At 52.3% G+C, this 20095-nt stretch overlaps 1 protein-coding gene across 1 annotated transcript; it reads left to right on the top strand.

Moving 5' to 3' along the window:
* The first annotated feature begins 3826 nt into the window (after positions 1-3826).
* On the top strand, positions 3827-20093 carry PFAS (phosphoribosylformylglycinamidine synthase). The gene is made up of 28 exons (XM_082604034.1): positions 3827-3864; positions 6698-6857; positions 6943-7078; positions 7547-7652; positions 8030-8219; positions 8308-8413; positions 8757-8897; positions 9016-9140; positions 9309-9437; positions 10051-10182; positions 10313-10441; positions 13760-13833; positions 13945-14101; positions 14389-14450; positions 14598-14759; positions 15004-15129; positions 15264-15395; positions 15642-15872; positions 16008-16188; positions 16267-16350; positions 16574-16729; positions 16951-17070; positions 17380-17525; positions 17650-17857; positions 18007-18098; positions 18178-18292; positions 19221-19544; positions 19635-20093. Exons 2-28 carry the CDS (start codon positions 6716-6718, stop codon positions 19943-19945), a joined length of 4017 nt encoding a protein of 1338 aa, XP_082460160.1. The 5' UTR covers positions 3827-3864; positions 6698-6715; the 3' UTR covers positions 19946-20093.
* Positions 20094-20095: the final 2 nt, after the last annotated feature.

The raw sequence follows: 20095 nt of genomic DNA, 5'->3' as shown, positions 1-20095 counted from the left end.
TTTGTTTGCAGTTATTTCCCATTATTACATCAGAGATGTGTTCCTTCCCTTTTCACCAAAACAACAGCAATGAGAGATTACCGCAGAGAAGCTGAAACCTCTCTCCTACTCCCCTCCAGCCACACTGGCTCCCTAATTAGAACACCAGTCAGAGCCTAGTCAAAATCCCAAACCTAATCATTCCTTTTGCATTCAATATTTCTCAACTCTGGAAGACCCCCCGCCACCGTTTTTGTTTTTGTTTTTGTTTTTAATTTAATGTTATTTATTTTTTTAAACAGCAGGTTCTTATTCGTTATCCATTTTATACATATTAGTGTATATATGTCAATCCCAATCTCCCAATTCATCACACCACCACCACCACCCGCCCCCGCCACTTTCCCCCCTTGGTGTCCATACGTTTGTTCTCCACATTGTGTCTCAATTTCTGCCCTGCAAACCAGTTCATCTGTACCATTTTTCTAGGTTCCATATATATGCTTTAATATACGATATTTGTTTTTCTCTTTCTGACTTACTTCACTCTGTATGACAGTCTCTGGATCCATCCACGTCTCTACAAATGACTCAATTTCGTTCCTTTTTATGGCTGAGTAGTATTCCATTGTATATATGTACCACATCTTTATCCATTCATCTGTCTGTGGGCATTTAGGTTGCTTCCATTACCTGGCTATTGTAAATAGTGCTGCAACGAACATTGTGGTGAATGTGCCTTTTTGATTTACGGTTTTCTCTGGGTATATGCCCAGAAGTGGGATTGCTGGATCAGATGGTAATTATATTTCTAGTTTTTTTAAGGAAACTCCATACTGTTCTCCATAGTGACTGTATCAATTTACATTCCCACCAATAGTGGAAGAGGGCTACTTTTGTCCACACCCTCCCCAGAATTGGTTGTTTGTAGATTTTCTGATGATGCCGATTCTAACAGGTGTGAGGTGATACCTCATTGTAGTTTTGATTTGCATTTCTCTAATAATTAGTGATGTTGAGCAGCTTTTCATGTGCTTCTTGGCCATCTGTATGTCTTCTTTGGAGAAATGTCTATTTAGGTCTTCTGCCCATTTTTGGATGGGGTTGTTTGTTTTTTTAATATTGAGCTGCATGAGCTGTTTATATATTTTGGAGATTAATCCTTTGTCTGTTGATTCGTTTGCAAATATTTTCTCCCATTCTGAGGGTTGTCTTTTCGTCTTGTTTGTAGTTTCCTTTGCTTTGTAAAGGCCTTTAAGTTTCATTAGGTCCCATTTGTTTACTTTTGTTTTTATTTCCATTACTCTAGGAGGTGGATCAAAAAAGATCTTGCTGTGATTTATGTCAAAGAATGTCCTTCCTATGTTTTCCTCTAAGGGTTTTATAGTGTCCGATCTTACATTTACCATTTTGAGTTTATTTTTGTGTATGGTGTTAGGGAGTGTTCTAATTTCATTCTTTACATGTAGCTGTCCAGTTTTTCCAGCACCACTTATTGAAGAGACTGTCTTTTCTCCATTGTATATCCTTGCCTCCTTTGTCATAGATTAGTTGACCATAGGTGCATGGGTTTATCTCTGGGCTTTCTATGCTGTTCCATTGATCTATATTTCTGCTTTTACGCCACTACCATATTTTCTTGATTACTGTAGCTTTGTAGTATAGTCTGAAGTCAGGGAGTCTGATTCCTCCAGCTCCATTTTTTTCCCTCAAGGCTACTTTGGCTATTCATGGTCTTTTGTGTCTCCATACAAATTTTAAGATTTTTTGTTCTAGTTCTGTAAAAAATGCCATTGGTAATTTGATGGGGATTGCATTGAATCTGTAGATTGCTTTGAGTAGTATAGTCATTTTCACAATATTGATTCTTCCAATCCAAGAACATGGTATATCTCTCCATCTGTTTGTATCATATTTAATTTCTTTCAGCAGTGTCTTATAGTTTTCTGCATACAGGTCTTTTGTCTCCCTAGGTAGGTTTTTTTTGTTTTAGTTTTTGTTTTTTTTTGCGGTACGAGGGCAGGCCTCTCACTGTTGTGGCCTCTCCCGTTGCGGAGCACAGGCTCCAGACGCACAGGCTCAGTGGCCATGGCTCACGGGCCTAGCCGCTCAGCATGTGGGATCTTCCCGGACTGGGGCACGAACCCGTGTTCCCTGAATCGGCAGGCGGACTCTCAACCACTGCGCCACCAGGGAAGCCCAGCAGGCGGATTCTTAACCACTGCGCCACCAGGGAAGCCCCCTAGGTAGGTTTATTCCTAGGTATTTTATTCTTTTTGTTGCAGTGGTAAATGAGAGTGTTTCCTTAATTTCTCTTTCAGATTTTTCATCATTAGTGTATACGAATGCAAGAGATTTCTGTGCATTTATTTTGTATCCTGCTACTTTACCAAATCCATTGATTAGCTCTAGTTTACCAAGTCCATGAAGGTGTGCCCTGTATCCTGGGATTTACCTCTGCTAGTTCATAGGAGGGAGAGTTGAGTTTAGGCTACAGTGATCAGATTGTAAATTGAACTGGATCCACCAACACCCTCGTTGGTATGATTTAAATGTCAAGTTAGCAGCTTAATCTGGTGGCAGCATGCAGGATCAAATGAGAGGGCCACAGGGTCTGTCAAAGAGTGGGGTAAGTATGGAGGATTGGGAGCTGTCTCAGATCCAGTGATTTTGAATAAGCTACACTTGTTCAGGGGGCAGTGGGAGACATAGGACCCAAGTCAGGAGAAGGATCAGGGACAAACTGATGAATCTGGAAGTCACTTTTCTTGTCCCTACATGGTCAAGCCAGGACTGTCATGGCACTATGGAAAATTATTTCAGGTCTCAGTACAATGAGGGTCTTTTACTTTGATATGTCATCTTTCCATAAATTATTGTTTTTTTATGTGTGCAAAGAGCATGTCCTAGGGGTCATTAACTTACTGAGCTCACTGGGCAGGATGTGGGTCTCATGCCACCAGGGTTTTATTGTTTTGGGGCATGTCTCATGCTTCTGTTGCATGGTTTGTTGCTAAGCAGGCCTGCTTGGTTTTGTGGTTAAGCAAACCTGTTTTCTTGAGTGATCATTAACTTACAGGGGTCTCCCATACTTTTTTCTTTACTTGCAATCCCCTAGTGGGATTAACTATTTAATTACCTAATTTGTCCCTTTACTCTGTCCCTATCACAGTCGTATATGTATATAGTATGAGAGTTTAAAGAATGTGCCAAAAAACAGTACAAAGCTGCTAAGTGTTTGAGTTACAAAACTAAGGAACGAGAGCATGGCAATGAGCCTCAGCTTGCACATCTGTAAAACAGGGTTTTTGTGAGGATGGACGAGATCATGTAAAGTACCTTAATGGGTGCTCAGTAAATTCTTCCGATCATTATTATTGTCACCGTAACTAGCCAGAATACAGAAGTTAAAAACATATGCCTCCTCGACTTCCCTGGTGGTCCAGTGGTTAAGCCTTAGTGCTTCCAATGCAAGGGTCATGGGTTCGATCCCTGGTCGGGGAGGTTCCACATGGCGATCGGGGTGCGCCCTGCCCCCCCACAAAAAAAATATATATATGCCTCCCACCCTGCTAAGAATTAAATAAATGAATTCATTCAGAAAAGATAAAAGTGAAAGAAAGAAAGCCAAGGGAGTAGGGGGAGGGAAACCGAGTCCTGGACAGGTAAGGTGCTTCTCAGTCCGTTTCCCCGCATGCAAGGTCTCCGTCAGAGCTCAAGCTGGATGCACGGATCTGACTGTATTTTCACAAAAGTTAAAACACCCCGGCGTGCAGGAAGGGGCGGGAGCGTTCTCATGCTTCGCCTCTTCCTGCGGCGCACGCGGATGACGTAATGGGCGCGCCAGGATTCCAGGAGCTCAGGGACTGCGAGAACGGCTGCCACGTGCGTATGGTTACCGCGCGCAAACCCGGATGCCCCTGTATGCTTCACCCCTTAGCCACCCACCCAAAGCCTGATCCAAGCCGCTGCAGGATCCCCACCAGGCCGAGCTGCGCCTAGCGGGCGCCTGCGTGCCCGCGTTAGTGCAGGTGTCCATTCGCGTTTGTGGGACGCCTGGCAGGGGAGACCCCACGTAAACTCATCCCCGCTATGACCATTCATTCAACCAAGAAAAAATCCGTTGACAGCCTGTTTTATGTCAAGTACCATGCTGGTCTTTGGGGAGACAGCCCTGATGTAGACAGTCCTGTCTTTGTGCTCTTGGAGCTTCTGTTTCACTGGGAATGATAGACGAAAATCAACTGGTATAATAAACAAAATGATTTCGGGTTGTGATAATTCCTGTGAAGGAATTATGGTATGGAGAACAACTGAGGCGCCTAATTTTAAAAAGGGTCATAAGGGGAATTCCCTGGCAGTCTAGTGGTTAGGACTCAGCGCTCTCACTACCGAGAGCCGGGTTCAATCCCTGGTCCGGGAACTAGGATCCCACAAGCCACGAAGTGCGGCCAAAGGAAAAAATAAATTAAAAAAAAAATAAAGGGGGTCATAAGCATTGGGTGGGGGCCGCTGAGAAAGGGAGGAATCAAGATCTGGCAGGAACACTGGTTGCTGAAATGAGACCTGGCCTGGAACTTGTCAGTCTACAAGTTTGAGATTTTTTGGTTTTTAAGCCCCAGGTATTGTTCTAAGCCTTGGTAATCCGATGGAGGTAAAATAGCTACAGTTCATGCCCTCATCGAGATTTTGTTCTAGTGGGGAAGGCAGAGCTAAAAATAAAATGTCAGATAGTGATAAATACTATATAGGATGAAATCTAAATAACAAGAAAGCTAGCCATGCAAATAGCAGGGTGAGAAAAATGCCTTTCGGAACTGAGCTTGGCAAGTTAGAAAACAGTAATAGAAAAGAAGCCAGTGTGATTGGTGCACTGTAGGCGAGAAGGAGAGTGGTGTGAGATAGGGTTAGAGAGGTAGGCAATGGCCAGACAACATAAAGCAGGGCACTGAGTTGGAATGTTATACCGTGTGTGATGAGAAGCCATGATTTCATTTATGCTAACTTGTGGCAAGTGGATTGTGGTTGGGGCAGTGGTAGGATCAGGGGTCCTGGTCAGGAGGGCTACTGGTGCATTAGTCCAAGTGAGTCCTGGTACTGACTTGAACTGGAGTGAGAGAGGAAAGGACGTGGACAGATTTGGGATATGTTTGGAAATGGATTCGCTGGCAGATTGGGTATTGAGAGGGCTCAGGGAAGGAAAAATTAAGATCGACTCCTGTGTTTTTGACTTGAGCAACAGATTGGATGATGGTGGTGTTAACCGAGATGGGGAAAATGGGGGGACCCACAGGTCTGGAGAAACGATAAATCAAAATTTCTATTTTGGCCAAAACAGGCTATCTGTGTTTATGAGACATCTATATGGCAATGTCACCTAAACATTTGAATGTACTAGTTTGGAGTTTCAGGGAGAGTCAGAGTTGGATAAAGTTATGGAATCTGTTGGCAGATAGTAACTCGAATCATGTGAAATTGCCATTTTGAGTCAAACATGGTTGAATGCTGGCAGTTTCATAATAGATTGTATTTAAAGCCACAGGTCTGGATGAAGTCTCTTAGGAAGAACATTTAGAGGGAAGAGAACAAAGGGCACAGTCTTGGGCACCCACCATTGAGAGGTGGAGCAGAAGAGTAGGAGCCAGCACAGGTGACCGAGAAGGAGCAACCAGAAGGGAGAGGAGTATCGGGAGAGCGGCGTCAAGAAGCCAAGAGAGGAGGGTGTTTCAAGAGGTAGAGAATGAATAAGTCAAATGCTGCTGAGAGGTCGAATAAGGTAAGAAGTTAAGTGACCTCTAGATTGGCAATGTTGCAGTTTTTTGTGACCTTGACAGAATAGTCAAAGTCAGCCTTGAGTAAGTTAGATTTGAGATGCCTATGAGTCGTCCAAGTGAAGAAGCGGGGCAGTGAGCTTCCTTTCCTCCCACTTCCTTGGGAAGAGGCCGTGTACACCTGGGAGACCTGTGTGTGTGTGTGTGTGTGGGAGAGAGAGAGAGAGAGAGAGAGAGAGAGAGAGAGAGAGAGAGAGAGAGGGAGGGAGAGGGAGAGGGAGAGAGAGAGAGATCAGAGCTGAATGAATGGTGCAGATCAGAAGCCCTCAGCTCTGCTAGGAGGGAGGTGTCCCTGAGCACTGGAGCAGTGAAGAAGGCCTCCCAGAGTTGGTGAGACCTGTACTCACCTTGACAAATGGGAAAGCTTTGGACAGGATAGGGATAGGCATAGGCATTCTAGGATGGGGCAAAGGAATGGCGAGGAGGCTAGGCAGGGTTTAGTGAGTAAAGCTAGGGTCCTATTGAGAAGCACTGGGATCAGAAGTTGAAAAGTAGTTGGGGAATAGATGTGGAGAGCCTATGACTGTTAGGCTAAAGGCTTTGGATTTACCTTGAGCAGGGAGATAATATTTTGAAACAGTGAAGTAGAGGCACTATCATTTGACTTCACTGGCCAGCCCCGTCCAGCTCATCCTTCAGGTTTACACTTAGATGCCATTTCCCTTAGGAAGTCTTTCCCACTCCTAAAGTGCTAGGTTGGTACCCACAGTCCCGTGGCCTTGACCACACTGGACGGGAAATATCAGGATACATTTATGCCTCAGTGCCCCCACTGCTTTCCCCCACCACATCCCTATGCTTCCTCAGCCTCAGCTGTCCTTGAAACTTGAAATCAGTTCAACAGATAGGCTCTAGTGAATGTTATTTTTTCTAACTCATCTCGCCAGCAAAGGACACCTACAGAGATGTCCTCAGTCCTTCACTTCTATGTCCGTCCCTCTGGCCACGAGAGGGCAGCCTCTGAATATACTCAAAGGAAACTGCAAGGGGAACTGCCAGAGCTGCAGGGTGTCCAGACCGAGCTGTGCTACAACGTGAACTGGACAGGTTGGGTCACTTACTGGATTCTTTGGGAGAGGTACCAAGTGCCAGGGGCAGTCTCTCAAGGTGTCCTTGCCCTGTCTCCCTGCAGCTGAGTCCTCCCCGAGCGCCGAGGAGATGAAGAAGCTGACATGGCTGTTTGGCTGCCCCTTGTTATTGGACGATGTCGCTCAGGAGTCCTGGCTCCTTCCCGGCTCCACTGACCTGCTGCTGGAGGTCGGGCCCAGGCAAGTGACTCAGCCTCGGGTAGCCCATCCCGTGGTCCAGAGCCCGTCAGCCTTTCCAAACACACTGCCACCCCTTCCACTTTCATTCCTCTTCCTCCTCTTGTGGTCCTTGGGAGACTTGTTTTCCCTTCATCCTACTCCCCGCCTAGAAAGCTGTGCAAATGCTTTCCCCATGTGGGAAGGTATGTTTGAAGACTGAGCCAGCTGCCAGGCATGTTCTGGAAATATAACACGTTGTATTCTGGGAAGTTGAAATTGAAGTATTTTGTTGCTACAAGAACAGTTACGGTTTGATTTGAATGACCTTTGAAAGCAGGTTTCTTGGTGCCCAGGTCTGAGGCTGGAGGCCAGTGGTGTGGGCAGGTGCGGAGGGGTGGTAAGTAGAGGTGGAAGATTGCCTGGACAGCAGTGAGCAGGATCCACCTTCTCAGCTGGGGCTCTAACCACCTGGTCCTAACCAATCCACAGGCTGAACTTCTCCACGCCAACATCCAGCAACATCGTGTCAGTGTGCCAGGCTGCGGGGCTGGGGGCCGTGGACCGCGTGGAGCCGACCCGACGCTACCTGCTCTCGGTGAGCTCGTAGGCAGCCAGGTGGGGATCAGGAGGAGGAAGCGGGAGAGATTTTGGGTCCTAAACTCTAAGGAAACGATGAGAAGCAGGGGGAGGAGTTCCTGCTTTGACGCCTGCCCTGTTTGCAGGTTGTTCACTGCCTGAGGCCACCTGGTCAAGGAGTGAATAGGACAGAAACCCAGCCTGTGTTCCCCTTACTAATCTGTGCATGCTGACAGGGACTCATGCCTGGAAGGAGCATCTTTTTCTAATCTGAACAAAGGTGCCAGAGAGGCTAGCAGTGGGCTGGTCCTGTGTGGCTTGGAGGACGAGGGTGGACCATTTTGTCCATTCTTCAACCCTGCACCCCTCGCCTTCTGTGTGTGTCTCCACCCCTAGTTTGCCCACCCGCCTTCGGCTGAGCTGGAGGCCATCGCCCTGGCTACCCTGCATGACCGGATGATGGAGCAGCACTTCCCCTGTCCCATCCAGAGCTTCTCCCTGGGGTGCATCCCAGCACCCCTCGGCGGCCCAATTGACATACTGGCCGAGGGCCGGGCTGCCCTGGAGAAAGCCAACCAGGAGCTAGGTGAGCAGGGGCCCCTGGAGGAAGGCCCAGGCCAGGCTAGTAGGGGTGCTGAGTCCCACAGTCAGCTCTTCTGGTGGTTGTCTCCTAGGTCTGGCCCTAGACTCCTGGGACCTGGATTTCTACACCAAGCGCTTCCAGGAGCTGCAGCGGAACCCCAGCACTGTGGAGGCCTTCGACTTGGCTCAGTCCAATAGGTGGGGAGGAATGGGGACATTCTGATGTCTGAGCCCGTGGAGGTTGGAAGGAAAGACCACAGGGACTCTCCATGGCTCTCTCTTGGCCTAGGGGCCTCCCTGAGTCTGTTTGAGTACCTGGGTTCCCCATCGATCCAGTAGTCTGCATTCACATCTTGGTTTTATCTTCACGCTGGATCTGGACCATCCACAATGACAGACTGTTGGAAGCTTATGACATCTGGAATCTATTTTGACCTGTGGCCATAACTCTGCCGTTTATGCTGATGAGAAGACATGGCAAGGCCTGAGAAATGACCCATGTTTCCACCCTGCCTTTCCCTCCCCACGTCACCCCCTGCAGTGAGCACAGCCGACACTGGTTCTTCAAGGGCCGACTCCACATGGATGGGCAGGAGCTGGCACACTCGCTGTTTGAGTCCATCATGAGCACCCAGGCATCCTCGCACCCCAACAACGTCCTCAAGTTCTGTGACAACAGCAGGTGGGCTGTGCCCTTAGCTGGGGTGACCTCAGACCCAGGGAATGGGAGGCCCCAGGCTCTGGTGGGGTAAGTGCAGATGCCAGGAAGGAAGTGAGACTCAGAACGGATGTGTCCACAGTGCAATCCAGGGGAAGGAAGTCCAATTCCTGCGTCCCGAGGACCCCTCACGGCCAAGCTGCTTCCGGCAACGTCAGGGGCTGAGACATGTCGTCTTCACGGCAGAGACCCACAACTTCCCCACGGGTGAGATGAGTCCCCAGGAGGGATAGGCAGGGTCAGAGTATAGGGTAGGGCAAAGGCCCCAGGCCCACCTGGGGACCAGCAGGTTGGCTGCATGTCCTTATTTTCAGTGGGGTGGTCAGAGGTGGAGTTTGCCTTTTCAGTACCCATACCCTCCCTCTCTCTTCACAGGAGTAGCCCCCTTCAGCGGTGCGACCACTGGCACAGGGGGCCGGATCCGAGATGTCCAGTGCACAGGCCGCGGGGCCCACGTGGTGGCTGGCACTGCTGGCTATTGCTTTGGAAACCTGCACATCCCAGGTCCCGTCTTCTTCCTCTCTACCCATCTCCCCTTCCAGATCCCTTGTCCTGGCAGGCACCGGACACTGTTGTCTCTTAGGTCAAAGGGTCATCATGGTTACCTTTTCTTGGGAGGGAGGGCTCTAGAGTAGCTGGCCTTTCGCCAACCATGGTTGTGAGGACAGTAGGCCAAGGAAGACCCAGATCTGGCTTTGCAGAACCACAATTTTCTTTATAAACTAGTATCTACGTAGCCAAAAAGAATTGAGGTACTGGGTTGGACTTACGGCCATCAACTGCCCCCAAAATCCAATTTTTTTGTTTTGTTTTGATGTGGACTATTTTTAAAGTCTCTATTGAATTTGTTTATTGCTTCCGCTTTTATTCTCTGGTTTTCTGACTGCGAGGCACGCGGGATCCTGGCTCCCCAACCAGGGATCGAACCCACACCCTCCCCCCCACCCCCGAACTGGAAGGGGAAGTCTTAACCACTGGACAGCCAGGGAAGTCCCCAAATCCAATTTCTTGGAAAGTGTTAAGAACTCTGATCCCAAGAGTCAGACTCTTCCTGAAGGGCCCTGACTCCTCCATCTTCCATCTTTACAGTCCACCCATCTTTCTCCTTCCTGCCCAGGTTACAGTATGCCCTGGGAGGATCCAAGCTTCCAGTATCCTGGGAACTTTGCCCGACCCCTGGAGATTGCCATCGAGGCCAGTAATGGGGCTTCTGACTACGGCAACAAGTTTGGGGAACCAGTTCTGGCTGGTGAGGCTTGCAGGGGCATGGGGGATGACAGTCCCAGAGGCGGGGTGGGGTGAGGTGTGTGACCCAGTGAGCGCTGAGGAGCCTGGCTGACTAGACCCTGTCCCCTGTCCCTGTGCCGTCTACGCTCCAGGCTTTGCCCGTTCCTTCGGCCTCCAGCTCCCAGATGGCCAGCGGCGTGAGTGGATCAAGCCCATCATGTTTAGTGGAGGCATTGGGTCCATGGAAGCTGAGCATGTGAGCAAGGAGCCCCCAGAGCCAGGTAAGAGCCCGCCACCTCGCTACCAGGTCCAACCAGCTTTCTCCCCAGCACGTGGCAGCCGCAGGAGTGGAATTTAGAGGAACTTCAGTGGTTTGTTTTTTACCTCCCAGCTCATGTTTCCTCTCCCCAGTACAGGCTTTTAAGGCAGGGCAGGGCTTTATGCCAGTGGGGCAGGCTCAGTCTGTGTGGCCTCTGTTTCTTCCTGGGTTGACTTCTGCATGGCAGGGGCCCACCCTGCTAAGTCAAGGCAGCCAGTGTTTATCCAGGGCCTGTTTTTATCTGCAAGCTCATTTCAATCGGTCGACATTTACTGAGCGCCCATCGGGTGCTGGGCACCATGCTAGGACCTGTGGTGGAATCTAGATAAAGGCCAGGTACCATTTATTGAATGGGTGACCCGTCACATGGCTCAGAATTTAAAAAGCAAAGAAAGGTTATACAGTGGAAACTCTCCTTCCCCTGACCTTCAGCCACCCAGTTTCCCTCCCTAGAGATAACCAATGTTAATTGGTTACTTTTGTACCCTACCAGAGGTTTTTCCTGCATACATAAACAGACCCATGTGTATATTTGCCCCCCTTTTTTAAACAAATAGCATGTGTGCACACCTTTTTTTTCTTTTTGGCCTCGCTGCGCAGCTTATGGGATTTTAGTTCCCCGACCAGGGATCGAACCCAGGGCCCCAGCAGTGAGAGCACCGAGTCCTAACCACTGGACCGCCAGGGAATTCCCCACCTATTTTTTTAATAACCATTTTATTAAGATGTAATTCATGTAACATAAAGTTTACCCTTGTAAAGTGTACAGGTCAGTGGTTTTAGTCTATTCACAAAGTTGTGCATCAATCACCACTAATTCCAGAACATTTTCATCATCCCAGAAAGAAACCCTGCACCCATGAGCAGTCACTCCCCATGCCCCTTTCCTCGGCCTCTGGAAGCCAATAATCTACTTTCTGTCTCGATGAATTTCCCTGTTATAAATGTTGTGTCTGGCTTCTTTCACTTTGCATGATGTCTTAAAGGTTCATTCATATTATGGTATGTATCAGTACTTCATTCCTTTTTATGGCTGAATAATATTCCGTCATGTTGCTATATCATTTTGTCTCTCCATTCATCAGTTGGTAGACATTTGGGTTGTTCCTGCTTTTCGGCTATTATGAATCATGCTGCTATAAACATTTTATTTATTTATTTATTTTTGGCTGCGTTGGGTCTTCGTTGCTGCGTGCGGGCTTTTCTCTAGTTGTGGTGAGCGGGGGCTACTCTTCGTTGCGGTGCGCGGGCTTCTCATCGCAGTGGCTTCTCTTGTTGTGGAGCACGGGCTCTAAGCACATGGGCTTCAGTAGTTGTGGCTCACTGGCTCTAGAGCCCAGGCTCAGTAGTTGCGATGCACGGGCTTGGTTGCTCCGAGGCATGTGGGATCTTCCCGGACCAGGGCTCCTGCATTGGCAGGCAGATTCTTAACCACTGCGCCACCAGGGAAATCCTGCTATAAACATTTGTGTACAAGTTTTCCTATGTACTTACGTTCTGAATTCTCTTGGGTAGGTAACTAGGAGTGGACTTGCTAGGTCACATGGTAACTGTACTCAGTCTTTGAAAAAACTACCAGACTGTTTTCCAAAGCAGCTGCACCCTTTTACATTCCCCTCAGCAGTGTGTGAAGGTTCTGATTTCTCCAGATCCTTGCCAACACTTATCTGTCTCTTTGATTATAGCCATCATAGTGGATGTGGAGTAGTATCTTATGGTGGTTTGGATTTGCATTTCCCTAATGACTCAGGATGTTAAGCATCTTTTCCTATGTTTCTTGGCTATCTGTATACCTTCCTTGGAGAAATATCTATTCATGTCCTTTGCCCATTTTTAAATTGGGTTGTCTTTTTTTTTTTGGAGTTTAAGTTAGAGTTCTTTGCATATTCTGGATACTAGCCCCTTATCTGATAGGTAAATGATTTGCAAATATTTTCTTCCATCCTGTGGGTTGTCTTTTTACTTTCTTCATGGTGTCCCCTGAAGCACAAATGTTTTTAATTTTGGTAAAGTATAATTTATCTGTATATTTTTTCTTTGTGGCTTCTGGCTTATATTGTCATGACTAAGAAACCACTGCCTAAGCCAGGGTCACCAAGATTGACTCATATATTCTCTTGTAATACTTTTATAGCCTTTAGCTTTTACATTTAGGTCTCTGATACATTTTGAATTTTTGTATATGGTATGAAGCAGGGATCCAACTTCCTTCTTTCACATGTGGATATCCAGTTGTTCTAACAATCCTTTTTGAAAAAAACTGTTCTTACCCCCATTGAATTGTCTTGGGACTCTTGCCAAAAATCAGTTGGCTATAAATGTTTGGGCTCATTTATGGACGCACAGTTCTATTCCAATGACCTATCTATCTACCTGTCTCCTGCTAGTAACACACTGACTTGATTACTGTAGCTTCGCAGTAAGTTTAAAAGCAGAAAGTATGAGTCCTTCAATTTTGTTCTTCTTTTTCAAGATTGTTTTGGCTTTGTTCTAGGTCCCTCGAATTTCTATATAAATTTTAGGATCAGCTGGTCAGTTTCTTTGAAAAAGGTGGCTGATTGTGTTGACTCTGCAGTTCGCTTTGGGGAGTATTGCCATTGTAACAATATTAAGTCTTCCGATCTATAAGCATGAGATCTCTTTCAATTTATTTAGGCCTCCTAAGATATTTCATAATTTTCAGTGTGTAAGTCTTAAGTATTTTATTCTTGTTGATGCTGTTCTAAGTGGGTAGGCATACTTCTGCACCTTGCTTTTTTTCAGCTTAGCAATATACTTGGAGATCATTTCATATTGATGAGATCAGATTACTTCATTATATTCATATGTAACTCTCTTTTTCGGGGGCAGTCCCTGGTGGTCCAGCGGTTAGGGCTCCGTGCTTTCACTGCTGAGGGCTTGGATTCAATCTCTGGCTGGGGAACTAAGATCCTACAAGCTGCACGGCATAGCCAAAAAAAAAAAATTCTCTGTTTCGGTGGCTTAGTTTTTCATTATATGGCTTATACCATAATTTATTTAACCAGTTCTCTGTTGCTAGCATTTAGCTTATTTCTTGTCTTTGGTAATACAAATAATGCTGTCGTATTTAATTTTGTACGTAGGTGCTTTCTACCTGTGTGAATAAATCTGGAGGGTAGATTCCTCAAAGTGTATTTACCCAATCAAAGAATTTTGATTGCTCTCCTCTAATACCGGCTTCCCTTTATCCTCACACTGCTTCGTTCTCACACGTCTGGTCACTTCCCGGGTGTTCCGATTCTGCCCTCCTTCCTCGCAGGCATGGACGTTGTGAAGGTTGGGGGTCCTGTCTACAGGATTGGAGTTGGGGGCGGAGCTGCTTCGTCCGTGCAGGCAAGTACAAATAGCTCAGGTGCCAACTCCATGACATCTCTGGGCCCCATGCATGGGTGGGGTGTGAGCTCCCAGCCCCCCTGAGCTGAGATGTGCCATCTGTCCTCCCAGGTGCAGGGAGACAACGCCAGCGACCTGGACTTTGGGGCTGTGCAGCGGGGAGACCCGGAGATGGAACAGAAGATGAACCGTGTGATCCGGGCTTGTGTGGAGGCCCCCAGAGGAAACCCCATCTGCAGCCTTCATGACCAGGGCGCCGGTGGCAATGGTGAGAGGAGGGGTTGGGAAGGAGGACCAGGCCTACCTGGTCTCCTGCCAGGTTCAGTTTGGGGAGAGGTATCGCGGATCTGCAACCAACCAGCTAGCTCTGGGCCCCACTCTGCACCCACTACACGTTCTGGACAGGCTCAGGGTTAGTTGCTGGAGAGGGTGCAGTAGCGGTTCAAACAGGGTTGCACAGAATTAGGGGCTCCTTTGGAGGCTGGGAACGGCCTTTTGTTTGCCCGGTACTGACCAGGGCCAGATGAGAGCCTCTCCCGGAAACCCTCTCACCAGGCAACGTCCTGAAGGAGCTGAGTGACCCAGCCGGAGCCGTCATTTATACCAGCCGCTTCCAGGTGGGTCTCCTCCCTGAAGTCTGATTGTCTCCCTGCCCCTGCCGGTCCCAGCCGGCCCCACCCATCTGTCCCCCACTCCCAGCAAAAACATGAGACTTGGGAGCGCCCGCTGACCCTTCCCTTTCGTCCTCCCCCATGGATGTGCAGCTCGGGGACCCGACCCTGAACGCCCTGGAAATCTGGGGGGCCGAGTACCAGGAGTCAAATGCACTTCTGCTGAGGCCCCCCGACCGGGACTTCCTGAGTCGTGTCAGCGCCCGGGAACGCTGCCCAGTTTGCTTTGTGGGCACCATCACGGGAGACAGGAGGGTGAGTTGGCTCAGGGAGTCGGTAACAGATGCTGTGCGTGGGCTTGAGCTGCCCAGGAGGGAGCGTGTCTCAGGAAAGAGATGAGAGCATGGGCGCCGTGGGGACCAGCGTGGGGCCAGGGGGCTCAACAGGAGAAGCCAAGTCGGGTGGATAGAGCACCTCTGCCCGGCTTTCCAGAAGGTGTTTATTCCCCGCTGGTGGTCACAGTCTCGTTCTCTCTGGGCGGTGTCCCTGTGGTCTACAGATAGTGCTGGTGGATGATCGGGAGTGTCCTGTGGGAAGAGATGGCCAGGGGGATGCCCCCCCAACACCTCCCCCAACCCCTGTGGACCTGGATCTGGACTGGGTGCTGGGCAAGATGCCCCAGAAGGTATATGGGGGGCGGGAGGTTTCTCCTTCTCTGGCCCAGCCCTTCAGACCATCGTCTGCCCTACACGTGCTTTGTCACCTGTGTGCCCAGCGCCTCCCCAGGTGCTCACACCACTGTTGCCACCTGTGTTGCAGGAGTTCTTCCTCCAGAGGAGTCTCCCCGTGCTGCGGCCCCTGGCCTTGCCCCCAGGGCTGAGCGTGCGCCAGGCCCTGGCACGGGTCCTCAGGCTGCCTGCGGTGGCCAGCAAGCGCTACCTCACCAGCAAGGTCCGCCCCGCCCCTTGCTCCGCCCCCTCAGCCCTCTGTGCCCTTCCCTCTGCTCGCCCAGCCCAGGGGATGGCTGTGGGAGCCCACCCGGCCCGAGGGGGACGTGGCAGGGGCAGGGCAGCTACCCCGATGGCCTGAGCCCCTGCTGCCCACCCCGAGTCTTGTTGTGTCCAGGGTGAGCCAGGCCTCCGTCCACCCCCTTGTCCCTGTCCCTTGGCCTCTTGCCAACTCCACCTGGTTCCGCAGGTGGACCGCTCCGTGGGCGGCCTGGTGGCACAGCAGCAGTGTGTGGGACCCCTGCAGACCCCTCTGGCAGACGTGGCAGTGGTGGCACTGAGTCACCAGGAGCTTGTAGGGGCTGCCACAGCCCTGGGAGAGCAGCCAGTCAAGAGTCTGCTGGACCCCAAGGTTGCTGCCCGGCTGGCCGTGGCCGAAGCCCTCACCAACCTGGTGTTTGCTCTGGTCACCGACCTCCAGGTGAGTCCCCTGCAGCTTCTGCCCTGGAGCCCCAGGCCTCTGGGACGCAGACGCAACCACCGCCTGCTCACCCCTCCGCCCGCAGCCTCTCCACACCGCCCTCCCTCCCTAACGCAAGTATCTGCCGCTTCCCAGGACGTGAAATGCAGCGGGAACTGGATGTGGGCGGCCAAGCTCCAGGGGGAGGGCGCGGCTCTGGCCGACGCCTGTGGGGCTGTGGCGGCTGTGATGGCGGCCCTGGGTGTGGCAGTGGACGGTGGCAAGGACTCCCTCAGCATGGCCGCCCGGGTTGGCGCTGAGACCGTGCGGGCTCCTGGTGAGCTCTGGGCGCCCAAGGGCGAGGGGCGGGTCTGTGGGCCGGGCTGCGCTTCACTCTCCACTCCTTGCTCTGCAGGGTCGCTGGTCATCTCAGCCTATGCTGTCTGTCCAGACATTACAGCCACTGTGACCCCAGACCTCAAGTGTCCCGGAGGGATAGGTATGCGTTCTTCCCTCTCCTCGGTGCACTGTGGATTCACAGCCTGGTCCTTTTTTGGGGGTCTGCTTTGTGAGTGCTGGGCCCCCTCGTTCAGCACTGGGGCCGTGGTGCCTTCTGGGGCTGGTGGTCTGGGTGCCTCACCACATCCTGGGAACTTCAGCGAGCATGGCGGGAGGGGTTCTCCTGAGCCACCCATCTCCCCTCACCCCGCCCGTCTCCCCAGGCCACCTGCTCTACGTGCCTCTGAGTCCTGGGCACCATCGGCTCGGGGGCACAGCTCTGGCCCAGTGTTTCTCCCAGCTCGGCGAGCAGCCTCCCGATCTGGACCTTCCCGAGAACTTGGTGCGAGCCTTCGGCATCACCCAGGGGCTGCTGAAAGGTGAGTGAGGCCCTGGAGGAGATGGTGCCTGTGGCTGACATGGGGCAGGCACTGACCAGCTGAGCGTGTGAGGGTGGGCCAAGAGGGATCTGACGCCCTTCTCTCTGGTTCTCTGAGTGAGCCCACACTCTCGCCCCCGCCCTCTCCCGACTGCCCAGAAGGGGGGCGGGGCCGCCAGGTTTGGGTCCCAAGGCTGCTGAGCATTTTATTCCTTCCTCCAGACCGCCTCCTCTGCTCAGGCCACGATGTCAGTGACGGAGGTCTCATCACCTGCCTGCTGGAGATGGCCTTTGCTGGGAATTGTGGGATAGAGGTGGCCGTCCCTGCCCCTGGGGTCAATGGTGAGGAGCCTGAGGTCTAGATTCCAGCCTGGGCTGCCTGCCCCATCCTGCGGACCCCACGTCCTATTAAAGAGTAGAGTGTCCCCAACTCCTTTTCCCCTGAGTCCCTGGCTGTCTTTTCTGACCACTGAGCCAGGTGGCACCTCTGAAACCTCCTGCAGACCCTGCGGCCACATCCTCGGCCCTGCTTTCCCAGGCCTCACCCCATCCCTGACCCCTGCCTTCGTTCCTTTAGCCATAGCCACCTGACTCCGCCTCTGAGCCCCTGGCAATACCCTAGCCGCCTTGACCCCTCTGCTACTCTCCCAGCGCTGCCTGTACTGTTCGCTGAGGAGCCAGGCTTGGTGCTGGAGGTGCAAGAGCCAGACCTGGCCCAAGTGCTGACCCGTTACCGGGAGGCTGGCCTCCACTGCCTGGAGCTGGGCCGCACGGGCAACGCCGGGCCCCACGCCGTGGTGAGGAAGTGAGGAATGGCAGGCCTGCAGAGGGAAGGTCGTGGTTTGCCTCTGCCAGCCTTGGAGGGGGCCCAACGTGGACATCTTCGCTCTCAGCCCCTGAAAGATCTGCCCCCCTCTCTAGGTCCGGGTATCAGTGAACGGGGCTGTCGTTCTGGAAGAGCCCGTTGGGCAGCTACGAGCCCTCTGGGAGGAGACCAGTTTCCAGCTGGATCGGCTGCAGGCAGAGCCCAACTGTGTGGCCCAGGAAGAAGGGGGGCTGAGGGAGCGGACGGGGCCCACCTACTGCCTGCCCCCCACCTTTCCCAAAGCTTCTGTGCCTCGTGAGCCTGGTGAGGGAATGTGTGTAGTGGCTTGACTGCCCCGGCACTTTGGGGAGGAGCCCAAGGCTTGGACGCGGGGGCCTGCCCTGGACAAGGCGTCTGGGGGGCTGGGGTGGGGGAGTAACCCTCTGGCACATGGACACTCCTTCTCCCCCCAGGTGGTCCCACCCCCCGAGTTGCCATCTTTCGAGAAGAAGGCAGTAACGGAGACCGGGAGATGGCCGATGCCTTCCACTTGGCTGGGTTTGAGGTGAGCAGGTTGCCTGGCAGAGCCGGGGCTGGGCTTTGGGCCATGGGCCCTCTGACACTTGCCCTCCCCCTCCTGCCAGGTGTGGGACGTGACCATGCAGGACCTCTGCTCTGGAGCAGTCAGGCTGGACACGTTCCAAGGCATGGCCTTCGTGGGCGGCTTCAGCTACGCCGACGTCCTGGGCTCTGCCAAAGGTGGGTGTGCGGCCCTGCCCGCTCGCTCCCCGCACGTTCCTAAAGACCTGCCTTAGCCCCCTTTCTCCCTTGACTGAGAACTGGCCTCTCGCCTCCACGAGGCTGGCCAGGGGAGTGAGCGCGTTCATTCTGGGCCAGCCGCCAGCAGGCCTTCAGGTAGCTTTTTTTTTTTCCATTCATTCATTCATTCATTCATTCATTCATTGACTGCATTGAGTTTTCGTTGCTGCGCGCGGGCTTTCTCTAGTTGAAGCGAACGGGGGCTACTCTTCATTGCATTGCGCAGGCTTCTCGTTGTGGTGGCTTCTCTTGATGTGGAGCACGGGCTCTAGGCACACGGGCTCAGTAACTGTGGCTCGCGGGCTCTAGAGCACAGGGTCAGTAGTTGTGGCGCACGGGCTTAGTTGCTCCGTGGCATGTGGGATCTTCCCGGACCAGGGCTCAAACCCGTGTCCCCTGCGTTGGCAGGCGGATTCTTAACCACTGCGCCACCAGGGAAGCCCCCTGCAGGTAGCTTGTGAGGCAGGTGGGCTGGGTGGCGCCGTGCCAGCCCCGGGGGCATGTGCCCTGTCAGAAGCGGCAGCTGCTACTCAGCTCCAGCAGGCTATCCTGTCCGAAAGCAGGCTCGGCACAGCCAGATATTTCTGTTTTTCAAGACAAGCCAGAAATCCTGATTAAATGTTAGGCAACTGAATAAAAATTTTTGAAAATCCTCTGCTGCCTAAGCAGAAAACTCGTCATGGGCCGTCTCAGGCCCAGCAGTTGGCAACATGTTTCAATCAGTTAAACCTGCTTTTTTTCCCTGGCGTTTGCCCTGAGCTCTGCAAAGGGGGGAGGTCCTGGGCGAGTGTAATGGGGCATGCTGGGATGGAAAGGCGACGGTCCCCCCTCATTCCGGCGCTCACCCCAGCCTCCTGTTCCCTCCTAGGGTGGGCAGCCGCGGTGACCTTTAACCCCCAGGCGGGGGCTGAGCTGAGGCGCTTCCGGCAGCGGCCAGACACCTTCAGCCTGGGCGTGTGTAACGGCTGCCAGCTGCTGGCCCTGCTGGGCTGGGTGGGAGGCAGTCCTGGTGACGAGGCGGCGGAGATGGGCCACGGGTCCTGGCCGGCCCGGCCCGGTCTCCTGCTGCGCCACAACCGGTCAGGGCGCTTCGAGTCGCGCTGGGCCAGCGTGCGAGTGGGGCCCGGGCCGGCCCTGATGCTGCGAGGGATGGAGGGTGCGGTGCTGCCCGTGTGGAGCGCCCACGGGGAAGGTCAGGCTACGGGGAGGCGGGGAGGGCCTGAGGGCAAGGGTGGGGGAGGACGCCAGGGAGCTCTGCTCTCATGTCCCTCTTCTGCCCCAGGTTACATGGCATTTTCTTCCCCGGAACTCCAAGCCCAGATTGAGGCCAGGGGCTTGGCTCCGCTGCACTGGGCAGACGATGACGGCAACCCCACGGAACAGTACCCCCTGAATCCCAACGGGTCCCCAGGGGGCGTGGCTGGCATCTGCTCCCCCGATGGCCGCCACCTGGCTCTCATGCCTCACCCTGAGCGATCTGTGAGGCCTTGGCAGTGGGCGTGGCGACCCCCTCCATTTGACACTCTGACCACCTCGCCCTGGCTCCAGCTCTTCATCAATGCCCGAAACTGGACCCGGGAAGGAGGCTGCTGAGCAGGCCGGGGAGACTCCCCTGGGCCCCGTGGTTTTCACCCACGGTGTCTTTAGAAGTACCTCATATTATTTCTGTATGTCTTGGACAGACAAGGACCAAAATGCCCAAAAAAACCTTGGCTAATTTTATGAATCTGTCTATGCCTTACG

The sequence above is a fragment of the Mesoplodon mirus genome (assembly GCF_964341445.2).
Source record: "Mesoplodon mirus genome assembly, chromosome: 18".
Taxonomy (NCBI): Eukaryota; Metazoa; Chordata; class Mammalia; order Artiodactyla; family Ziphiidae; genus Mesoplodon; species Mesoplodon mirus.
Note: the sequence above shows the minus strand (reverse complement) of the source record. Positions and strands in the feature narration are given on the sequence as shown.

Bases quoted from the DNA above. Each gene is read 5' to 3' on its own strand.
- PFAS (XM_082604034.1), top strand. From the start codon at position 6,716: ATGTCCTCAGTCCTTCACTTCTATGTCCGTCCCTCTGGCCACGAGAGG. The intron at 9,438-10,050 runs GTCCCGTCTTCT...CTTCCTGCCCAG, and splicing joins TGGAAACCTGCACATCCCAG to GTTACAGTATGCCCTGGGAG. The intron at 15,873-16,007 runs GTGAGTCCCCTG...GCCGCTTCCCAG, and splicing joins CTCTGGTCACCGACCTCCAG to GACGTGAAATGCAGCGGGAA.